Source organism: the organism of the source record quoted next, unplaced genomic scaffold (genome assembly GCF_019419815.1).
Source record: "Pyrus x bretschneideri cultivar Hongxiangsu unplaced genomic scaffold, Pyrus_bretschneideri_v1 Contig69, whole genome shotgun sequence".
In the NCBI taxonomy this organism is placed as follows: Eukaryota; Viridiplantae; Streptophyta; class Magnoliopsida; order Rosales; family Rosaceae; genus Pyrus; species Pyrus x bretschneideri.
Genome location: NW_025999808.1, coordinates 1850805 through 1874853, shown reverse-complemented (window position 1 = coordinate 1874853; position 24049 = coordinate 1850805). Strand labels below are relative to the sequence as shown.

At 35.9% G+C, this 24049-nt stretch overlaps 1 protein-coding gene across 1 annotated transcript; it reads right to left on the bottom strand.

Moving 5' to 3' along the window:
* Window positions 1-6831: 6831 nt before the first annotated feature.
* LOC125472284 lies at window positions 6832-21596 on the bottom strand. The gene is made up of 5 exons (XM_048573512.1): window positions 21302-21596; window positions 8524-8786; window positions 8156-8353; window positions 7794-8009; window positions 6832-7501 (listed from the first exon to the last, which is right to left on the bottom strand). Exons 1-5 carry the CDS (start codon window positions 21594-21596, stop codon window positions 7241-7243), a joined length of 1233 nt encoding a protein of 410 aa, XP_048429469.1. The 3' UTR covers window positions 6832-7240.
* Window positions 21597-24049: the final 2453 nt, after the last annotated feature.

The window sequence follows — 24049 nt, the reverse complement described above, 5'->3', positions numbered from 1 at the left end:
ATTTTCTATATAAGTTCATGGAATGTCCCAGACCAAATCAAACATATATATGCCTAAACCCACCTTCCTTGTTCCATGAAGATGCTTTAACTAAAAAAAATTTAATTCGATTTATATCCATGCATGCACATTTTTAACATGACAGATTATATATATCATTTATATAGTTTAATTTGTTATGTCTTGGGTTAGCTAGCAGCCCAAGTTTGAACCTCCCTTGCTTTTTTAAGCAAACTATAAGCGACAACCCAAATTGGCTACCCAGTTTTATTATTATTATCGAAACTCCTGAGTTGTTCTTCAGACTAATGAGTTTTGTGTTTTTTTTTTTACTCTGTATTTTTTGCAGGTGATTTGGAATTCAAGTTTTATGGAACCCTAGCTAGGGTTTGAAGAAGACTGGGACCCACTACCGAATATAAAGCGTCACAGGCTAGTTAGGCTTTGGTATTGTACAAGAATGTTCTGGTTCTACGTACCTACGACGACTGCTGACCCTTCCCTGACAGACATTGATAAAGAGAAACTTGGATAGGAACAAACAAGAAATTAGAAATATATATATTTATATTTGTCCGAAGCAGAGCAGCGTAATATTTATATTTGTCCGAAGCAGAGCAGCGTAATGAACGATTCACAATAAATTTATATTGTTTATTCGTAGACCAAAATTATCTGAAAAGACGATTTTATCCCTCTATCCATAACTGACCAAAAGGCTAAAAATAATTGAGTCGAATATAAATACGTCAAACACTCAAGGACTGAAAAGACACCAACAAAATTTAAAAAAAAAAACAAATTTTAGAATTCCTTTCATGGCTTCCCCGTTTTCCTCGAGCTCAGCCGTTCCGGTTTCTTAAAACGATAAAATAAAAAATTAAAATAAAAAAAACATGATAATTTGTGTCCCCCTGATTTCTTATAATATTTTTTATCGAACGATATATTTAAGGGTGTGATATACAAACACCTCTTTTTTACTTTTCGCACACCCTTCTAATTTTAGGTCTTTGGATCGGATGAATTGAAGAATATCAAATGATAAAAATTAATAAAAGGTGTGAGAAGTAAAAAAAGATGTATGGATAATACATCCCTATATTTATTAGATCAGGAACTAGATGGAGTTCGAACTTACATCGTAATATAAGGCTAGTACTCATCTCTATTATTGGGATAGAGAGCCGCTTGTCCCGTTTCCTATAATTGAGAAACTGTCTGCTTAATGTAATTTGCATCTGCATTTGGTAAAGTTTCTTCACTAAATCATCAGTGTAGATGTAATTGAAGAAATTTGGTTTCCTTGCAGTGACCTCTGCAAACCTGAATGAAAATATAACATATAAAAAAGCAAATTTCAAAGCACATGTGTCGCCATTTCTAGATACTTGGAAATAGCCAAGTTGCCAGACCTTTAACCGACACGTGGCTGCTTACGCTTCACCCAATGCGAGCAAGATATGCAAGGAGGATACTCGTTGGATTCTCTTTGTGAATATTTTGTAGATTCTTTAATCATATCTATTTATCGTATATCTTACGGTCATAAATGATTGTAAATTTTTTTATTTAAAATTAAATATAAACAATACCTAATAAAAATTAACCGCATAATATATAATGAACGAATATAATTGTATGATCCTTGGAATCCTTATAAAAAAAGATCTAACGATAATCCTCACTCCAAGATATGGGCACATTCCACATTGCACCAACATTACAACGTGTCACTAACTATTCACTGCTGCTAAACTCACTCTTTTGCCTCTTCTTCTTCCCCTTTTTTTTTTTTTTTCTTTCTTTTTTTTTTTTTTTTTTTTTTGTCAAGAAGATAACTACATTGATAACTAGCACTAACTATTCACTGCAGCTAAACTCACTCTTTTGCCTCTTTTTTTTTTTTTTTTTTTTTTTTTTTCTTTGTCAAGAAGAGAACTACATTGATAACTAGTATAAGGCTCAAAAGAGCCAGGTAAATAAAAATAGATAAGTAAAAGGCTCAAACAAAATAAAAGCTGCAACTCATGATACAATTGGAGGCTTACACAAGCTTATATTCATAGACTGCAAAAACAAACAAACAAAAATCCTTAATCTCAAGCAGCATAACCCAGATGACTGTTGTCGTCGCATCTTTGGAGGAAGTTAAACTCCGAACCGAGAAAATAAACACCAAATTCAAGTTCCTTCATGGACCCTGCAAATATATACAACAAAGTATCTTATAGGTAGAAAGTGAGGCTAAGGGGGTATATTATCGACCAGGATTTGGTTTATCATAAGGGATTTGCCTTTTCTATTGGATTGGATCACAAAATAAATCTTGAATGAGTTATTTAACTCCAAACAGTGTTCTAAAAATCGGCCTAGGCGCTAGGCGGCGAAGACCCACTGCGATTTAGGGCAAATCATTTCTAAAAATCAGTCTGGAGCTAGGCGGTTTGGTTTTTTTTATATTTTATTAATTGTGTGCTTTTTTGTTTTTTTTAGTTTCATGGCACTTATGGAAATGGTGTACCTAATTTGCAAAGGATGGATTGACTACAAGTTCATCCGATTGTGAAATGAATTGGAGAACTTTTGAGGGGATACATAAAAATAAATAAATAAATAAAAACTAGATACAACAACATTAAATAATTTAGTCTATGTCCAATCCAATGCAAGGATCATGAACAAAAAGAATTTAGTCTATCAGCCAAGAATACTCCTCATTACAATTATATGCTTACTGTTTTTTAAATATTGAACTTGTTGGATAGATGTACTTTGTGTATTCTTCTACTTCTATTTTTGCATTTTATCATTCTTTTATTATCCATACAAGTATATATATATATATATATATATATATATATATATATATATATATATTTATATTTTAAGTGTAGGCACTTATTTACAAGATATATAATAAATTTAGATAAATCCGCCTAGGCGCTAGGCCCTTGCTCGCTGCTTAGGTGCTGGGCTTTTGCCTGTTACCTGGCTAGCGCCTAGCGGTTTTTAGAACCTTGACTCCAAGAATGAATAAAAAAAATGAATCTTTATTGGTTCTACCTCCTCTTTTTTATGAAGAGAATGAATCTTTATATCAAAAGATCAGAAAAAAAAAAAAAAAAAAAAAAAAAAGGTCCATACCTCCTGCGGCAATGATTTCGAAGATCAAAAATAAAAAATAGTGGTACTTGCTAGCAACAACATAATGGAGGCAGTCAATCAATATAGATTAATATGAAATATGATTCAAATCCTATATAACACCTATGGGTACAAAAGAAATGTATTGAATTTGATTCTTTTTAATGAATAGATCCGATCGCAACTTTGAATATGGAATTTAAAATAGATCAAATAGGAAGTGATACTCTGAATCATAGAACTATAATGAAAATATACGATCAACCATTATTTATCAAATTTTAAAAAGAGTCATAAAATGGTTTGATCTTTTTATTTTTTTTCTTTCTCAAACCGAGAGATCCATGAATCAGGATCCTGATGCATATAGATACAAATGATCCAATAGGAGCAAGAATTTACAGGAACATTTGGAACATTTCATAACAATTGGCCTAGATGGCGATCCGGCATGCCGATTGGGAGAGGGTAAGTGAGGGAGGGAAGTGGATCTGATATCCCATTTTTGATGGGAGCACGATGATTCGAGCACATGGTGGGGGTGGGGATGGAATATCATGGCTAAGGAAGGGGAGGAAGGAAAATTAAAAGAAAAAAATTAATAAAAGCAGGCGAAAAAAGTCAAATAAGGGGCATGATGCCCAAAACTGAGACAAACTCAAGGGATAGTTGAGACTCAACTCAAGGAAAACTGAGATAAAACTCAGGGAAGAACCAAGAAATAAAAAGGAAGGTAGAAAACTAGAAAGAAGGAAGGAAGATAAGGAATGGAGGGCAAAGGGTGGAGGAGATGAGAAGGGAGGAAAAGAAGAAACTGAGAAAAACTCAAGAGAAACAGAGAAGAGAGAGGAAAAGAAGAAAGGAAGGAGGGGTGGTTGCCTCCGGCACCCAAGCTAAAGGCTAGGCTCAGTGACGAAAGTTTCCTAGGTTTGTGTTTCAGAGAGAGAGAGTTTTAGAGAGAGAAAGGCAAAACGCGTCGATACCAAGTCCAGCCTTCTTAAACAATGAAATATCGTATAAAGAAAAGCAGGTTAACAACACATTGAATGAACACCACCACCTGTCACCTCCTGTCCTCTTCAGCATCTTTTACACACACTAAACGTTTTGTGCTAATAATACAAATATACATAATATTTTACCGATAATATAAAAATACATAATGTCTTTCTAATATTAACACAAGGCAACAGTGTAATCCTGCGATTCAAGTCAGTCTCTCTTCCGAACACATCATCACTCAGCCTTCCTACTTTCTTTTGAGTTCTTTAATTTGGGTACGTGCAAACTATTGAAAAATCATAAGTTGTTTTTTTGGAGCTTTGTCATAATTGAAGGACAAAAAAGTTAGGCTATGGCGAATTGCGATTTAATATTTATATGGTTAGGATTAACTAGCAAAGAAAATCTGGTTAATAATATGTCTAGAATACGAAGTGTGTCCAATGAGAGATTTTTTTTGTGAATCTAAACTAGGAAGTGTGTCTGAAAGATGAGCATATATGGCATATATCACTATATAAATGAAAAATTATATAAATACATAAAAATATATAAATGACCGTAATGAAATACATTAAATTGACTTGCTTGTATCAAAATTTCTCTACCTAAATATTTGTACTGAAATATATTATAATAAATTAGTGTACCTAAATGTTTGTGCCAAAATGTTTGCACCTAACTATATTATAATAAATTTGTGTACTTAAATGTTTATATAGAATATATTTATAATAAATAAATGTACCTAAATATATATACAAAAATATATTATCTTGAACAAATGTAGACCTAAGAAAAGAATAAGAGAAATTTTATTTGAACTCATGTAACCTCTTTCTACATCTAACTTACTCTTTTTACCCATATTATTTTTTATTAAAGAATTAATCTCTCTTTAAACCCAAATTTATTACCAAAACTACACTCTCAAACCCAATTCAAAATGTTAAATGATCTTTACACTCATTCCCTTTATAAAATAACATCTGTAATTGAATATTTTTTTTTTTTTAAGAAAAAAGAGGCGTCATTGCCCCACCCCCTCTTCCCAATAGCATTTCCATGGCTACTTTTTCTTCTTTCTGCTACCAAACTCAAACATTTGCCTTTTTTATTTCTACTGATGTGCATAAGTAACAAATCAAACAATTCATCCCTTATATTTATCAACAAGCAAGGAAGTTTATAATCTAAGAATATTGGTAAGAAGTTTTTCCTTAGAATTTTTGAATTGCAGAAAGTTTAACAAACATTTGGGATTGATGAAAAAAATTGAAACTCAAATACTCATCTTCTAAACTTAAAAAAAAAAAAATTGAAATCAAATGAACAAAATATTCATAAATTGAATCATACCTTAGTTGGAGGATTCAAAACTTCAAAATCACCATCCATCAATAAAAAAGTTTGTTTTTCTTTACAAGACCTATTAGGGTTTTAGCTAGAATGAACGTAGGATAAACAAGAAGTTATTGTAGGGTTTAATGGGTTTATTGATAAATTTGAATTTTATTATTAATTTCATTTTGTACTTAATAGTAATTATGCAATAGGGTAAAATAGACAATTAACTATTAAATTTAAGTTCGGTGTAAAAAGAGACTACATTGGTTGAAATAAAATGACAGAGAATATAAATGCTATCATTTAAACATGCTCCAGTACTAAACTAAATTTTAAATTTTGTTTTAGGCTTTAATCTAAACTTTATTTTATGTAAGAATGAAATATATCTTTTTTTATTTTTTATTTATTGAGTTTTTCAAAATTATATTTAAACCAAAAGTATGAAATGTAGTTAACCGTTCCAAAAAAATGCAGTGACCAACTATTCACTGTAATTCACACCAACTATAATCTTCAATCGGATAATCTTTTAGAGAGATTGTCTACTTAAATTATATATTTTTAACATTACATGATATAGCGATTGATAGTTGAATTATATCTTTAAATTATTAAAAAAACATAAACTCAATTGTTAATTACCACAAAGTTTAAAAACATGACCTCAAACAGTTAAATCTGTTCTTTAAATTATTAAAAAATAAACTCTACCATTAATTACCAGGGTCTATAAACATGACCTCGCACATTTTTCTAATGCATAAAACTAAGAAGACTGTCTTAAAAGTATGACTTTCTATAAACTCTTTATACCTCATATTTTTAGTAATATTAACACAAAATTTAATGTTAAAGTATCAGAAATTCTTAAGCATCCCACTTTGAGTCTACTTAAGCATTTCACAACTAAAAAATATTCACAAAAGCATTAGAGTCGTTGTCACATGTCCCACCATGATTGCCCATAAGTGGACAGATCAAAGCCCAACATCACCGTGCACAATCAAATCAACGGCCAAATTTCTCCACAACTGTGGCCCCCACAAGAAACGTAACCCAATTTGCTTAAGAACCGCTTTTCCGAATTTATGACCCAATAAAAGATCATAAAAAAACGGAGGGCGGCTGCTACCACTTTATGATTCCGAGGATCAAGATCGACTTCCGCACTTCCTTTGCCCAATCCGCCCCCGACACGTGTTCCGCAGTGACAGAAAAGCCCCGTTACAAACCCAGACCACACGAGGCCGCCGACGTGGGCCCCGCTTGGAAATTAAATTTTCACATCTACCAGTCAAAAACTTCTAAAAGCGGAAATAATAACACCAAATAAAAATACAAAATATAAAATATATTATTTCACTTTCCACAAATAGACATCCCCCCACCTCCTCCCAAAGGAGTACATTGACTTTTGCCCTACCTCTAAAACCCTAAATAGGCCACCCAAAAAACCCTCTATTTACAATTTCACCCCCAAAACCTTATGTATAATCTTATATTTCTAGAACCCTCCGCACTTTCGTCCACTTTTGTTGCCGTCTTATTGTCTACTTTTCCAACCCATATGGTTTCTTTGTACAATACCAGAAAGCTAAGTGGGCGTTTTTCTAATTTTCTCCAAAAACAAGGCCTCCTTGAGAAATAGGCTCAAGCTATTGGAGGGGCGTTTGTGACAAACTCGCGGTATAAGTGAGGTATAAAGGTAATAAACCAAAAAGTACAAGGGCTAGAGAGAGTCTCAGTATTCTATGATTAGTCCTCCCATTGGGGCTCTGTGGGGAATGCCCTTCCTTCTCTTGGCCGCTTTGTAATTAGCAGAAGTTGGAGGCGGCGTTGATGGAGTGAAGCTCTGAACTTTGTTGTTGCTGTGGTGGCTGTTGCTTTTGAACCTTGCAATTCCGTGGCTGCTACTGCTGTATGAGTCATCTGAATCGGAACCCGCCCTTGCCTTCGAGTACTTGTTCTTCTTCTGGGGATTACTGGATGACGTCCCCACAATCTGATTTGCAAATGCAATGGATTGAGATTAATTAGTTAGGAAATTAAAACCCAACAGTTTGAATTATTGGATTTCAAATGATTGAATTCAATGTTTTAACATTCATATTAAAACTAATGATTTATGGCATTCAAGGCAATGAAGAAGTCAACTCATATGAATGCGTGACATTTGGTATTAACTCATTGGTTTGATTTTTGGTTGGAGAGTTCGAAACTTTCCTTCATTTTCTCAGCAACCAAACAACCAACCAACGGGAAAGTGAAACGGAAAAGGAGAACAATGTAAATACCTTGCAACCAAGAGAGCAAAATCTGAAGGAATCGAGGAGGCTGCGTTCACAGACTTCACAGGTATTTGTGACTCCTTTGCCGGGCCTAGGCTGAGGCCTCTCGTTCAGAAACACAACTCTGGCGCTGTTGATAATGTAGGTTTGGACTCCACTGATGTCCAGATGCTTCTGAATTTCGTTAACCCTTATCACATCATGGTAAGACGACCGCCTTATCTGTACAAATTCATCACCAAAAACCCATCAATTTTGACACTAAAAACTCAAAATTAAACGCACAAATTGGGGAACTGTGATTTCTCAATAAACGCAGATGCCAAATTTGATGGGAAAGCACAAATATCTGTGGCAAATTTGAGTACCTGAATAGCACGGTGGTCCTTGTGGTAAGAGAGGCAGAGAGAGCAGAGAGGGCCGTTCACGCAATCCAAGCAGTACATATTGCATTCAGACTTGTGAGAATCGGCATGGAGCTTGCAGTGAACAAAGAATTTTTCTTTCAGTAGAGGTTTCAGCCATGGCGGCCACCTGTTGTCCTCCTCGTCAGGACCTCCAGCACCCTGTTCAAAAACTCAATCAGAACCCAAAACCCACAAGGAAAATCACGAGAATCTGTGACAAAAAACAATCTGAACCCAGAAAAACAGAGCATTGAATCCAAAATTTGAATGCCGAGAGAGAGAGTGAGACCCAGAAAAGCAAATCAGAAATGAGAGTGTGGGGTTTTTACCATGATTCTCCTGCTCTTGGGCTTGATTTCTCTGACCGTGGTGTCTTGATTCTCGATCGCCAGCTTGAATGAACGGAAAGGAACACTGGTTTTCTCAACGCTGAGATGAGAAAGCAGGGAGAAAGTAGAGAGAGAAAATGTGTTCTGGTCAGAGAACGGATGAGGGTTTTTTAGGTTTATAGAAAAGGAAGAGTAGAGACGGTGAGGGAGGGAATGGGTTCTTGTAGAGTGGTAGATGGCGGTAGAGAGAGAGATGGGTCGTGCTTATCCTCACCAAGTGTTACACCGAAGCTGAGTCCGAAGCCGAACCTAAGAGATATGCGTTGGGTGCAAGGAACCCACCTCCTCCCTTCCCTTTTATTTCCCTTTCATTTTCTTCCCCACTTTCGTCCTGTCATTTCTCTCATATACATTATTCTTTTTCTTTTCCTTTTCCTTTTCTTTTCCATTTTTTTTTTTAATTTTATTCTATATTCTATTATTTAGAATTTTTATTGTCCCTAAGACCATTTCTAACCTTTGAGTTAAAACTTAAAATTTTTAATCCAGAAATAATTTTTCTGCTCTAACCTTTCTCGGTTAAATTTTTAGCCCAAGATTATTATAGAATGAATTTAGAATTAAAAAAAAAATGAATTTAGAATAATTTTTTCTTAAAGTAACCTTTTTTAAAAAAATAATAATAATATAGACTATTATAATTTAATTTTATGAACATTTTAATCAAAGAAACATTTAGATTCTAATAAATATTAAAAAAATTATTAAACCAATACCATGAAACTCGTGAAACACCATAAAAGAATATGAAACAAACAAAAGATTTTTTTTTTAAAATTATTTTAGCCGTTGCATTTAAATTTGGACCGTTAGTTCTTTTTTTTAACCGTTAGATTTGATCATATAGATATCACTCGTCGAATTCAATGAATTTATAAATATGAAACTGAAATTAATACACATGTATGGTGGGGTCAACCCACTAACTCAAAAGAGAAATCTTAATTAAATTTGCCCAAAAAATGAGTTATGGGTTAAAACTCTTTTTTTTTTTGACAAATGTGACAACCCGTTCCTAATTTTACGTTTTATAAATTTAAAAAGCGTGAATTGACGAAAATGCCCTAAATGCAAAGATTTTGACTTCCGTTGGCCATTGTTTAGAGAGATGTATGAGTCATTCTTTTGGAGTATTTGCAAAGTAATCATTGCCACGAACGCATAGGCGAAACCGTTTACGAGTCCGGATTATAATGGTATAGTTACAGACGTTTTTGAAATTGGTTATTTAAAGTTTACCTATAAATAAATTGAACTCCCAACTTGTGGGAAAGAAACCAATCAGATTTTTAGCAAGAATAAGGGGACCAATCAGCTATTTTGTTTAAGTGACCAATTAGATATGTTAGAAGGAGGACCAATAAGAAATTAGAGAGAGGGATCAACCAATCAGGAAGGAGAGAGAAGAACCTCATCCCCTTCCCTTTCAACCCGTGCACACCACACAACCCAGTTCGACCTCCCATTTTCCAAGGCCGATTCCGGCCAACTCCGATGGAGTTTTTCGACACCACCACCACCATCTTGAAGCTCTCATTCCCCTCTATAAAACCCACCCAAGAACCACCTTGATTAACCACGGTACGTGGCGGGTTTAGGCCACGAAAGTTGACAAAAATCAACAGTGCTCCAGCCACTCTTTTCAATTTTCTGGCGAATCGACAAAGCGATGGCCAATGCCACCACTTGGGCTTTGTAGCCGATCATCCCATGAGAAAATCCCAACCAACCTTGACCTCGTTGGACCACCGTAAATGACGAATCGACGCCGGGAAGCTTTAGGCACCTGCCGACTTTGTGGGCAAAATTGACCATCTTCCATCCACTTTTGGACTTCGTGGCCGGCATGAAAGTTGTTCATCTCTTTGAGATCTTCATTTCTGTGAAATTTGAGAATTTTTAGAAATAGTGGAATTTTTCTGGCAAACCGTGGTGCTGGCACCACCGCCTGCGGGATTGTGTGGGCTGAGACCCACATCTTTGGCTAATTTGGATGCTCCAATTCTATAGTCAAAATACGATGTTTTAATGTAGTTTCGTAGTTGATCACCTAGTTGGCCATCATGGGGTCCTTGCATGAATTGACAATCCGACCGTTGGATCGTCACCAAACCTTAGTACCTTATAGTATGTAATATTTGAGGACCATACGAACTTACGGATCAGGAATCCGACATATGGATCTTTCTGAATCAGATTTGTAAGTTCGTAAAATAAAACATCGGTCGTCACTTAATTTTAGCAATTGACGGAGATCTGACCGTTGGATCGTTCCGAAACTTTAGGATGTTGTTCTAGAAGCATGATGTGGATCTTTGGAAGTTACGGATCTGAAATTCGATGTATGGATCTTCCGGATCGAGTTACGTTGGGTTGTGGACCCTACCGTTGATTTTTGACCGACGGTTGACTTTTGATCAATGGGCCTCAAATCATTCTAGAACGTCATTGGGATATGTTTTATGTAAGTTACGTGTTTTTATTAATAAGAGTTCTGAGATGTGATTGAATATTTGTTCTAGGTGATGATCGTTCATGACGTCTCGATATTCCTGCTAGGGAGTTGTGGTGCGTACCTCAGGTGAGTGGGTTTGTTCATTTTTATAGTATATATATGATTGATTGTTCCACAAATGTTTTTATATTGATTTATGCATTTTATGCCATGTTAATATATATTTTAAAATACTATGATATGGTTGATGCTAACTAATTAAGCACACAAATTAAAACCCTCTTTTGACAATTGTAGTAAAGATGCAAGTAGGGATCGTTCTAGACCGGGGATTAGGAGGGATTACTAAATCACTTGGAAACTGACTCAAAAACGTAAAACAAACGTTAAAACACTAAACTAGACTCAAGGAATGCAAAACTAAACAATAAAACACTAAAACAAATCAAAAGACTCAAAGAATACAAAACACTTATAAACACAAACTAAGACACTTTCTAACTAAAGTGGACACTAAGGTAAAGGGGGATTGAGGTTTTGACGAAATTAAACTAAATGCAACGATTGTAATTTAAAGGCAGAATGTAAATATGAATGTGATGAAAATATGGATGAATGCTAGCTAGAAGGTTCTTCTCCACACATGTCACACTTGTATACAATTTGATTTTCAGTTGGTCTTTCGATGAATTATGAAACTCAACACCCCGGGTTAATTAGGTCCGCTTAAATTAACCGTCAAGTTTTCCTTAAGTTAATGAATTGGATGATTGCATGCGACAACCCAAAGCATTCCCCACAAGTTCTCTACATGAATTGCATAATAGAGATACAAGCAAGAATCATTAAGCATCATGAAAACTATAAGTGTTGACGAGGCATTCGTTACTATGATTGCATGAAACTTATGCCAAGAATTTATTTAACGCGATTGTTTATAAGCAACCTCCACTACTTGTGAATATAAATTCATAACTATTAGGTGAAATTCACTTATATTCTAGCGTCATATTCATGCATGAAAATTAAGCGTGCACTCTCAATTAACATACATAAATAAGTTATCGATCAAGCAGTTAAACAAATTGAAATCACCATTCATGAAATTCCAACCAAAAGTAATCAATTCATATTGCAAGCATAAACATGGTTTCGAATCACCCCCTAGCTAAATAGGGATTTAGCCTCTCATGTTCACAGAAAGAAAAATAAAATTGAATTTAAACATAACGAACAAAGGATGGATTACACCTAAAACGCACAACGAATCCACTTGAATTTCTGCGCGTCCAAGCTCCTCCTTCTCCCTTCCTTGCTGCGGCAGAGAGGTTTATGGTGTGGAATGGTGGAATGGTGGCTGCAAGGGTGGGAAGGCAGCGGACAGGTTGGAAAAATGGCTGGAATGGGTGGTGAAAAGCTGCGGCTGTTCAGTTTTTGGGTGGTGGGATGCGGCAGTTTTTTTTGTGTGTGACTTAGGGTGGATACGGCTTAGGGAGAATGCTGGAAATTCATGGGGAAGGCACGGATTGCAGGGCCAAATGGAAGGGTGGCTGCGGCTGTATGATTATGGAATGGGAGTCACGGCTTAGATAGAAATTAGGGTGCATGATAGAATGGCAGCCACGGTTTTTTTTTAATGAGAATTAGGGTTAACTTTGATAAATGGGGGGGCCACGGCCTTGTAAGGCTAATGGGATTTTTGTGGCTGTTTTGTTTTATTATAAAAATGAAAATAAAATGGAAGGCTACGGATTAAAGGGGAGGATATGGAAAGGTGCGGCTAAGTATGTAAAACCTAGAGTTTTAAATATGTTTGGTTCCTAGCTTATTTTTATTAACGAAAATAAATTCAAAGGCTTCTAGAATTTAGGAAATAAAATCAGAAATTAAAGAGGGAAAGATTAAAGGGTGCGGCTAGGGTTAGGTTAGGAGAGGGAAATAGGGTTTAATTACATAACATTAGACAAAAATGCCCCCCCTTGCACGGCAAGGAAAGGGAAGAAGGGTTAAGGCACGGCAAGGTTGTGTAATTGGGCTAGGGCCTTGGTTTTGTGTCCTAAAGTGCTTACAAGGCCTTCAAAGTAGCTAGAAAATACGGACGTTTAAGTTTAGGAAAGGTTACCAAAACGGGAAACTTAGGGTTAACTTTCCTACTTCAAGTAGGAAACCTTGTTTGAGTAGGATTCCTCGTTTTGGTAAGAATTCATCGTTGGAGTAGGAATTCGTCGTTTCTTCAAATCTTCAACTCATTCATTCCTCTTTCGCTCCAAAATACTCCAATTTGCATCTTCTTGCACACTTTGGCCTTATAATCTGAAAATACACAAAAGTAGCCTTAAACACTAAAATAGCTAAGTAAACACAACATAAATGCACAAGAACAAGCTAATTAAGTCGCATGAATATGCTCCTATCAATGGTTGAGTTTTAGATTGCATCATGGCATATCCATATGCATATTACCTGCATATAATTGTTATGAATGCTTGGAAGTGCTAGGGTGAACGCAGGATGCACATGTAAGTTTAGGTGAGTTTAGGGTGTTATTTGAAATGATTGAGTTATGGCTTGACTATATTTCTGTTGTAGGCAACTCCGACACTGTCATACATGTTACAATGATAGGCAACTTTGACCTTGTCGTGCAAGTTGCAATAATAGGCAACTTTGACATTGTCGTACATGTTGCAATACTAGGCAACTCCGATATTGTCATATAGGTTGAAATACTAGGCAACTCCGATATTGTCATATAGGTTGAAATACTAGGCAACTCCGATATTGTCGTACAGGTTGCCAATGAGTCGTACAAGTTGCATTAGACAACTCCGACTCATGTGTTATCATAGATTGATTTATGATTCATACAGGTTGCCTATGAGTCGTACAGGTTGCATTAGACAACTCCGACTCATGTGTTATCGTAGGTTGATTTATGAGTCGTACAAGTTGCGTTAGGCAACTCCGACTCGTGTGTTATCATAGATTGATGAGCACCTGATTTTTTTATATACTGCTGTCGATATGTAGTGATTTGGAATATTCCTGGATTTACTGTTGATGTACATTTGATTTCATACTTATACGTAGTATGATTTCCTAAAAACTATACATGTATTACAGTGAGGGATTATACCGTTTAGAAGGTCTTTATTAAAGCGTTATTTTCATGCCCACTCACTCTTGTTTTTTTATCCTTCCAGGTTCTAGTAGCAGAGTTTTCGTATCAATGAGGATTCGTGGCAAATCTTGGTATTGAAGATTACCTTCAATGGTATGATTTTCAATCCACTCTACTGTACTTTACTTATGCTCTAACGCCACGTGTGAAATGGGTTCATTTCCGCTCACAGCGCACTCTCGTATTTATGCACATTTAGGTTTAAATTTATTCACATATTCCACATCACTATACTTGATGGCTTTGTTACCTTCCAGGTGTTGGCCAGTACAACTCGATTTGAAGTCCTAGTGGACAATTGGGTCGTGATAAGTTAGTTTGGTATCAGGGCATAAGTTAGGGAATATTGCATTCATCACATGCGTGATGTAAGCATTCTTAATTCTTAAACCTAATTTCCGAATCTTGCCACCTCGTCGAGTATGAAAAATGTGTTAGTTTTCCTAAGTTGTGGGCAGTTTTGTCGACTTGTCGATGTTTTAGAAGATCATTTTGGCGAATGCCTCTAAACTATAAGGGAAGAAATTTCATGCCAAGGAAGGATGTAGATTTGAGATAAGTTGATAGCCTTGAAGTAAGGCTGCTATATTGATAGTTGTGTATCCCAAGGGGAGAATTTCCTACCAATTCCACTACTATCTAGTCATTTCTTCCAAACTTTTCGAGTTAGGAAGCCATCGATAGTCTTGATTTCTTGGCAGTACCCGTTAATGTTTCACATATTAGAATCCTTACGAAGTTTTAATTTTCATCAAAATTTCCAAAGATGTCTTGAGTGACAATGTGGTGCTACAGGGGTAGCACTCGACGAAGGAACATCTTGGGATAATCACTTTTGGTCCCCGATAGCACAAATTTTTCCAAGCACACTAGTGATCATTCTGGATCTTCAAAAGGAAGATTGACTTCCGTTTAAGTCCATTCTAAAGTAGATTACTAGAAAATTTTATTTTCTTTAGAACACTCCAACCAATACAACTTTCCCACATTACTTTTGGTGCTATACTCGTCATTTTGATGAGCATTGGCATAGGAGTAAGAATTGTTATATCTACGGTCAGTAGAAATCCCCGAAGTCGTAAGTATATTCCCTAGAATTATGGCACCAGCTCCTAGTACCAGATCTTTACCAAAAGACTGACTAACAGTTATTGCTAGAGCCTAAGAAACTAAATCTCGAAAAGTTAGGGGCAAACTCTGTTTTAAGACAGTAAACCCACGGTTGTGTTAACCATATTACCTATTTAGGTAATCAAACCTTCTTCAACTAGCCACCTCTTGATCACTTTCACAGGTAGATAGTAGAATCGAAATATGAGTTGATGTCTCACTGTTAGGGTGATTTGAGTGTCGAGAAAGCTGCGAAGACCTTTTTAGTTCGTGTCGTAAAGTTTTTAGTAGTATAGTACGTTTTGAGGATGTATAGCTTTGGTGTCATTTCTCAAAATTTTACTTGGGATGCTATTGAATGTGAGAAGTAGAATACACCATTGATCCACCTCGTTAACACCACATTTATTCTCCCTATTTCTTATCGAATAACTCCTATATCAGTTTTCCTTATGACTTTTCAAACAAGTCCTACTTCATTGAAAGAACTTAGTTATTAAACACTTTATCTTGGAAATCTTAAACTTATCTGTGAAGGTGAAAGATTGAGCTTCAAGATCGTACCTAGATTTCTTCGGATGACGATCCTCTACTTTGAATTGATGGTCTAATCGACCAACCTTTGTAAATCTAGTTTCCTTGTGTAGTTGATGAATTCATAATAGTCTTGTAGATGACTATCTCACCTATTCTAGTAACGAGATTAAGTTCTCCAATTATCAATAGTTGGGTTCATATCAAATTTCTCAAATATTACCTTTGTGTAAAGTGGTACTTCTCCTGGGAGATGTGATTTTGTAAATGACATTCTTTTCTTTTCTCCAAAAACGTAGTAGCGGAAGAAGGTTGGAATTCTCACAAAGTGCTGTGAAATTCGAGACAAACTTTGGTCTTGTCGACCAAGGAAAATTAGTTTGGTTTGGGATGTTAATCATGAATAAAGTTTTAGACAAATGAACTGTTGTCTCACCTTACCTTTTCTTTACACCTTTCGATGACATTGATCATTTGGAAACCCATGATGACATGTTTTTTGGATGTTTCGGTTGTGTTGAGTCAACATGATGGAGAATCGCTTATACTTTCCAACGGTTAAAACCATTCGAAATGAACTATCCTATTCATGACTGGAGTCAAGTGCTATTATATTCATTTAAAATATCAGATGACACTTCTCGGTGAGAACGTGTCTAGAACCTTTACCAACCTTAGATTTCTCAAACATCTTCATTTGAGTTAAGCCAAAATTTTTGATAGTGATGATGGAAGAACTAAATCAACTTCTACGATTGCACTATCGTGTATTATTCCGATTCTGCAAATGTAATTACTATTTAATGCAGCAAAAGACATATGTATACTTGAACACTTTCGGCTTGTCTTATCTCGCCTCAGTTGGAGTTTACATGTAATGTTTTGATGTTACTTGCGAGATATCAAGAAATGGTGCGAATAGTCATAATCACTTCTTGTATATGAAGGGAGTTGGGAAATATCATCATACACTTTCGGTACGAGGTATCTTGTACATGTGGAGATGATGATGATGTTTCGATGTCTATAAATCAACTTGACAAGATAACCCATTTTCTTTTCATTGGTCCAGAGGGACTACATTTTTGACCACTTGGTAAAATTCCTCATTCATGAGATGATCAGATTTCTCAGGTGTTTAGACTAGCGTCTATTCTAATGGGGATTCCATATTCATCTCTTTGTGTTGAAAGGTATTCTAGTCAATTTTGGGGTCCATGTCTACCCTACTACACTTTGTATTATTTTTTGAAACAAGCAAATTGTCTAGAGGAGTTGCTAGGGCATTGATAGTTAGTCGTGAACATTAAATTCTCAATCACTCAACAAATACTCTGCTAAATGAATCTTAACCATTGGTGATTGAATGTTTCAGAAGCTACCGTTGTAGTGAGATGTCATACATTAATTTCAATTTCCTTGTATTCTAGATTTGTTGGACTTTCAAATTCTTGATTGTTTTTATTGGCGTAGTTTTGCTAAACTCGAGGGAAAATTCAATATGAACTTGCTCACTATAGTGTTATGAACTGCATTGTTGGGTTATGTGGTGTGTATGTTGCTACTATATCTCACCGTGACACTTGTTTCATTTCCAAGTCTTAGGAAGCCTTCTTGAAGGCTGTATGCATTAAGCTTTGTCACGTATCACATTTCATCCTCAGACTAATGGTTAGTGTGAATGAACTATCTGGATATTGAAGGACATATTGCTTTTGAATATTTTACAATTTAGCCAATCATGGTAGACACTTACCTTGGTTAGAGTTTATGTGTAACTACGGTTACATTTCTGGTTTGGCTATGGTATTGTTTGAGCCTTGGTATAGAGATTTTACGCACGGAACATGTTTGATAGATGAGTACTGCAAACAGGTATTTGAATGATCGAGGTTACGATATAGAAATTATGATTATTGTTGATGTTACCTGTGAGGGTAGTGCATGAGCAAAATATTGCACCCTCAGAAATTTGTTACCTGCTTATTGAGACAATAGTGAGTTGTCGGTATTGCGGGCTGCAGACCGTAATATCAATAACTTATTCGTTGGGTTCGTTAAGCAAGTAGACAAGTAAATCATTTTATGTTAGCATTTGTATTTACTTATTTAATTAATTATTCATTGTTTGGGCTCGACCCAAAGATTTAACATGCTTATCTTCGGAATATGTAACGCAACGAGTGCGTAGGTGAATTTTTTTTTTATGTTTAGTTTGGATTTCAGTGCAATTATTTTAAATCTTACACTAATATACACGTAGTTTGGCGTATGTTATTATATACCTATTTTGACTTTCTACTTTATAAAAGTATTGTATTATAGTATTATATAAAAGGAGAAGGAAAGTTTGAGTTTGGAGGCATGAAAGAGGAATCACTGCACTTCGATCGTGACATAATGTCATTCTCTTTTATCCAGGCGCTCTAACTTGATTTCTTCTTTATACATCTTCTTTCTATCCTAAGTATTTTAATGCATAGCAAGTGATTTTAAATTTCGGGGATGAAATTTTTTAAGGTGGGTAGATTGTGACAACCCGTCCCTAATTTTACATTTTATAAATTTTAAAAGTGTGAATTGACGAAAATGCTCTAGAGGCAAGGATTTTGACTTCCGTTGGCCATTGTTTAGAGAGATGTATGAGTCATTCTTTTGGAGTATTTGCGTAGTAATCATTGCCACGAACTCATAGGCGAAAACTGTTTGCGAGTTCGGATTATAATGATATAGTTATGGACGTTTGAAATTGGTTATTTAAAGTTTAGCTATAAATAAATTGAACTCCCACCTTGTGGGAAAGAAACCAATCAGATTTTAAGCATGAATAAGGGGACCAATCAGCTATTTTGTTTAAGTGACCAATTAGATATGTTAGAAGGAGGACCAATCAGAAATTAGAGAGAGGGATCAACCAATCAAGAAGGAGAGAGAAGAACTTCATCCCCTTCCCTTTCAACCCGTGCACACCACACAACCCAGTTCGACCTCCCATTTTCCAAGGCCGATTCCTGCCAACTTCGGTGGAGTTTTTCGATGCCACCACCACCATCTCGAAGCTCTCATTCCCTTCTACAAAACCCACCCAAGAACCACCTTGATCAACCACGGTATGCGGTGGTTTGAGGCACGAAAATTGATGAAAATCAACAACGCTCCGGCCACTCTTTTCAATTTTTCAGCAAATCGACAAAGCGATGGCCGATGCCATCACTTGGGCTTTGTAGCCCATCATCCCAGGAGAAAATCCCGACCAACCTTGGCCCCGCTGGACCAACATAGACGACGAATCGACGCCGGGAAGTTTTAGGCACCCGCCAACTTTGTGGGCAAAATTGACCATCTTCCGTCCACTTTTGGACTTCGTGGCTGGTATGAAAGTTGTTCCTCTCTTTGAGATCTTCATTTCTATGAAATTTGAGAATTTTTAAAAATAGTGGAATTTTTCCGACAAACGTGGCGGCCAACCACCGCGTGTGGTGATGCGTGGGCCATGACCCCACCTAACCATCTTTGGCTAATTTGGATGATCCAATTCTACATTTGACATCCATTTAGTGAAATTACGATGTTTTAATGTAGTTTCTTAGTTGACCACCTAGTTGGTCGTCACGGGGTCCTTGCATGAATTGACGATCCGACCGTTGGATCATCACCAAACCTTAGTACCTTATAGTACGTAATATTTGAGGACTATAGGAACTTACGAATCAGGAATCCGACATATGGATCTTTTCGAATTAGATTTGTAAGTTCGTAAAATAAAACATCATTTTAGCAATTGGCGAAGATCCGATTGTTGGATCATTCTGAAACTTTAGGATGTTGTTCTAGAAGCATAATGTGGATCTTTGGAAGTTATGAATCGTAAATCCAAGTTATGGATCTTCCAGATCAAGTTACGTAGGGTTGTGGACCTTACCGTTGATCTTTGACCGATGGTTGATTTTTGGTCAATGGGTCTCAAATCATTCTAGGACGTCATTGGGATGTGTTTTATGTAAGTTACGTGTTTTATTGATAAGAGTTCTGTGACGTGATTGAATATTTGTTCTAGGTAATGATCGGTCGTGACGTCTCGATATTCATGCTAGGGAGTCGTGGTGCAGACCTCAGGTGAGTGAGTTTGTTCCTTTTTATAGTATATATATGATTGATAGTTCCACAAATGCTTTTAAATTGATTTATGCATTTTATGCCATGTTAATATATATTTTAAAATGCTATGATATGGTTGAGTTTTAGATTGCATCATGGCATATCCATATGCATATTACCTGCATATAATTGTTGTGAATGCTTGGAAGTGCTAAGGTGAACGCGAGACGCACATGTAAGTTTAGGTGAGTTTAGGGTGTTATTTGAAATGATTGAGTTATGGTTTGACTATATTTCTGTTATAGGCAACTCCGACACTGGCATACAGGGTGCAATAATAGGCAATTCTGACACTGTCGTATAGGTTGCAATAATAGGTAACTTTGACATTGTCGTACATGTTGCAATACTAGGTAACTTTGACACTATCGTACAGGTTGCCTATGAGTCGTACAGGTTGCATTAGACAACTCCGACTAATTTGTTATCATATATTGATTTATGAGTCGTATAGGTTGCGTTAGGCAACTCCTACTCGTGTGTTATCATAGATTGATGAGCACCTGATTTTTTTATATATTGCTGCCGATATGTAGTGATTTGGAATATTACTGGATTTACTGTGGATTTACATTTGATTTCATACTTATACGTAGTATGATTTCCTGGAAACTATACATGTATTACAGCGAGGGATTATAACGTTTAGAAAGTCTTTATTAAAGCGTTATCTTCAGGCCCACTCACTCTTGTTTTTTTTATCCCTCCAGGTTCTAGTAGCAGAGTTTTCGTATCGATGAGGATTCGTGGCAAATCTTGATATTAGAGATTACCTTCGATGGTATGATTTTCAATTCACTCTACTGTACTTTACTTATGCTCTGACACGTGTGAAATGGGTTCATTCCGCTTACAGCGCACTCTCGTATTTAGGCACTTTTAGGTTTAAATTTATTCATATATTTCACATCACTATACTTTATGGTTTCGTCAACTTCCAGGTGTCGGCCAATACAACTCGATTCGAAGTCCTAGTAGACAATCCGGGTCAGGATATGTCCAGAAAGGATAGAACTGTATTAATAATCAAATATGAATGGAAACATTTGCATCTTCTGCTAGAACATTAAACAAAAATTCAGGTCCTAATTCATCCCAACCAAAGCTCCCGCCATGCTTAAGAACATACGCCACCACCATGTGGGCTGCACGATTGCATTGTTGAGGGGTAAAGATAAACTTCACCGATTGGAATGACTGCATCATATTCCAAATATCAACTAAATAGACCTCCATCAACACATCAATTTGAATCTCCTTATTTAACATTTGAACCAAACCTTTTGAATTAGACTCCACCTCCAATGCCTCCTCGGATGCATGAAATCCCCTTAAAACAGACATCTCCAGACCCTGTTTTATGGTTGCCGCCTCAGCCATATTTGACGATAAGAAATACTCCCCACCATTTCCTCCCACCATCTTTGGAATTCCGGCAAAGTCACGAAAGACCCAACCCACTCTACCTACCTTTGTTTCCTTCTGCCATGCCGCATCAGTATTTAATTTTAACCTGCCAAATTCAGGTTTCCTCCATCCCTTTGCGCTGACTTCAACCTGGGAAACATCCTCCATCCCTTTGCTTTAAACTCGGTTACTTGACGTAACCACAACTCAACTGCAATATGAGGCAAGATACGATTATCGTTAAAAATAGCTTCATTGCGACATTTCCATATACGCCACAAACCAAATGCACTTCGTTGTAGCACTGAATCTACATCATGCCCCTAACCCACGCGGTCTAAGAGTATTTTCCATCCCCCCTGAGAGTCTTGTGCCCCAAAAGAGCTCATATCAATTTGTAATGATGTACCAAACCAAAATGCTTGGCTAAATTCACAGTTAAAAAATATATGTGCTTCTGTTTCATCAGTAGCTCCACATAATTCACATATATTCTTAACTCGAATTCGACGCCTTTCCAAATTATGTCTCACTGCCAGAGATTGACGGCAAGCTTGCCAAAGAAACAACCTAATTTTATGAGGAACCATCACCTTCCATGTTTTCTGCCAAAGACCATCCATAGAGGGCGATTGGAACAAATTGAGATAAATTTAGGACTTAAAATTTGAGTTTTACTCCAATATTTGGATTAAGTATAATTATTACTAGTGATTTGGGTTTGGGGCATACCTATTCCCTTTTTTGTTTATATTTTGAAGTAATTATGTGACACGAGACATGACATATATTGTTTCTTTTTTTAATTCACGTATATTGAGGTCCCGATAATCTCTTGTCCTAATCAAGCTTTGTCCCAATTACTAATCTCACTTAATTTTGTTTTCTATTTTTTCCAAATGACAAAACAAAATAAGATATTTTATAAATAAGTGCACCCCTACCCACAACAAAATTATGCTATCTACATCGGAATTTTTTTTTTGTCAATACAATTTAAATTGGGATTAACAACTAAAGATTAATCATTAAAAATATTTTGTCCTAGTATTCATGTGAGTTAGATCACAAAATTTCTTGTAACCAAGTACAGAAAACCAAATGACTAAAAACTATTTTATTTTTAACAAACGATATTTTCAACATTAAAGGAGAGGGAGTGTCGCTAGCCCAGTGTAAGGCTTAACCTACTCTTCCACCCCTTAAAAATGTAAATACTATTGTTTGTTCAAAAAATAAAAAACGAAAAAAAAAATTGCACCCAATTAGAGCGTGTTGCGTGGATCATACTTTTAGAATGACCATGTAATACTTGAGGGTGTCCACAATCTCAACTCAATGATTCTTTTCGTGATTGACTCATGTATAGCTCTCCAAATGTTGATCTTATGTCCGCACCAGTAAACTAACAAACCGATGATGCGCAAGAGATTTAATTGTGCTAGTAAGATTTGCTCACAACGGATGATGCGCGGGGATTTCCGTTTGGTTGGCGGCACAATAAGAGAATTCGACTAGAGTGCTCTGAAGGACAAATCTTAACTCTTTAACTAATAGGGACATGTGAGAGAGCACAAGGTATTTAAAATATCCTACCCTAACCACACCCTAGCATTGGGCTTGACGCCAAGGGCGTTGCTCCATGCTTCAAATTCATTCCTCTACACACTTGGACTTGTGACTTGTCTTCTTTTAATTAAGTAAAACTCAAAGCTTATCTTAATTAAAATATAAGTTGAACAAGCCCAAACATTTTAATAGATTAAGTACCTAAAACCCCTCAACCTTTTAGTGTCATTTCAAATTGGTCTCAATCCTTTTTATCATTCCAAACGAGTACCTAACCTATTAAAAATATCACATCCGTTAAACTACAGTTAAAATCTGTTAAATTAATAGTCACCACCACCATTGTCATGCCATCACCTCCAAACCCAAAGCAAAACCACCAACTCCAACTTACAACTCAAGCCCCCAACATTGAGAAGAAGGTCATGGAGATTGCTGAAATGGTATGGAATGCCATGATGCGGCCACCATCATCTTACCCACGCACAAAAAAGAACTGAAAGCTTTACGAGTCGTGAATCGACATATGAGGAAAACACATGAACAAAAACAAACTCCTTGAAACCCTATCTGAATTCTTAACCTTAACATTTGTTAGAAGATTGTCCTCCTGATGTAATTTCAATTTGGGTCCATTTTCAATTCGATTCAATACCTGTTTGATCATTGGGTTTTATAATGTATAATCTATGTTTGAAATTTAGATTTTTAGGCAACTAACATTAATGTTGACCATGATATACCAAGTTTGTGAGTTTGAATATAATCTATGCTTGAAAACTTTATTGGGGCTCAATGGATATGACATTTTCAATAGGTTGGGTACTTATTTGGTTGGTTTTATGTACTTAATCCTATTTTAATCTAATATAATTAGCAATTAATTATATTAATCATTTTTCATATAATGTTGTTAGAACTTTAATATGTGTGTGACCTATTAGGTTCGAATAAATGCCGACAGTAAAATTAATAAAGAATTAATTTAATTCTACAAACCATTAGCGGCATTTAGCAGCATTTTAAGGCTATTGAGATTAGATAGAAGTATA

What these genes read in the sequence shown, in the direction of transcription:
- LOC125472284 (XM_048573512.1), bottom strand. Translation starts at nt 21,596, where the DNA reads ATGGAGGATGTTTCCCAGGTTGAAGTCAGCGCAAAGGGATGGAGGAAA. An exon ending in GGTGGAGTCTAATTCAAAAG is followed by an intron (nt 8,787 to 21,301) that starts GTTTGGTTCAAA and finishes GGTGAGGATAAG; the next exon opens with CACGACCCATCTCTCTCTCT. An exon ending in AGGACCACCGTGCTATTCAG is followed by an intron (nt 8,010 to 8,155) that starts GTACTCAAATTT and finishes GAATTTGTACAG; the next exon opens with ATAAGGCGGTCGTCTTACCA.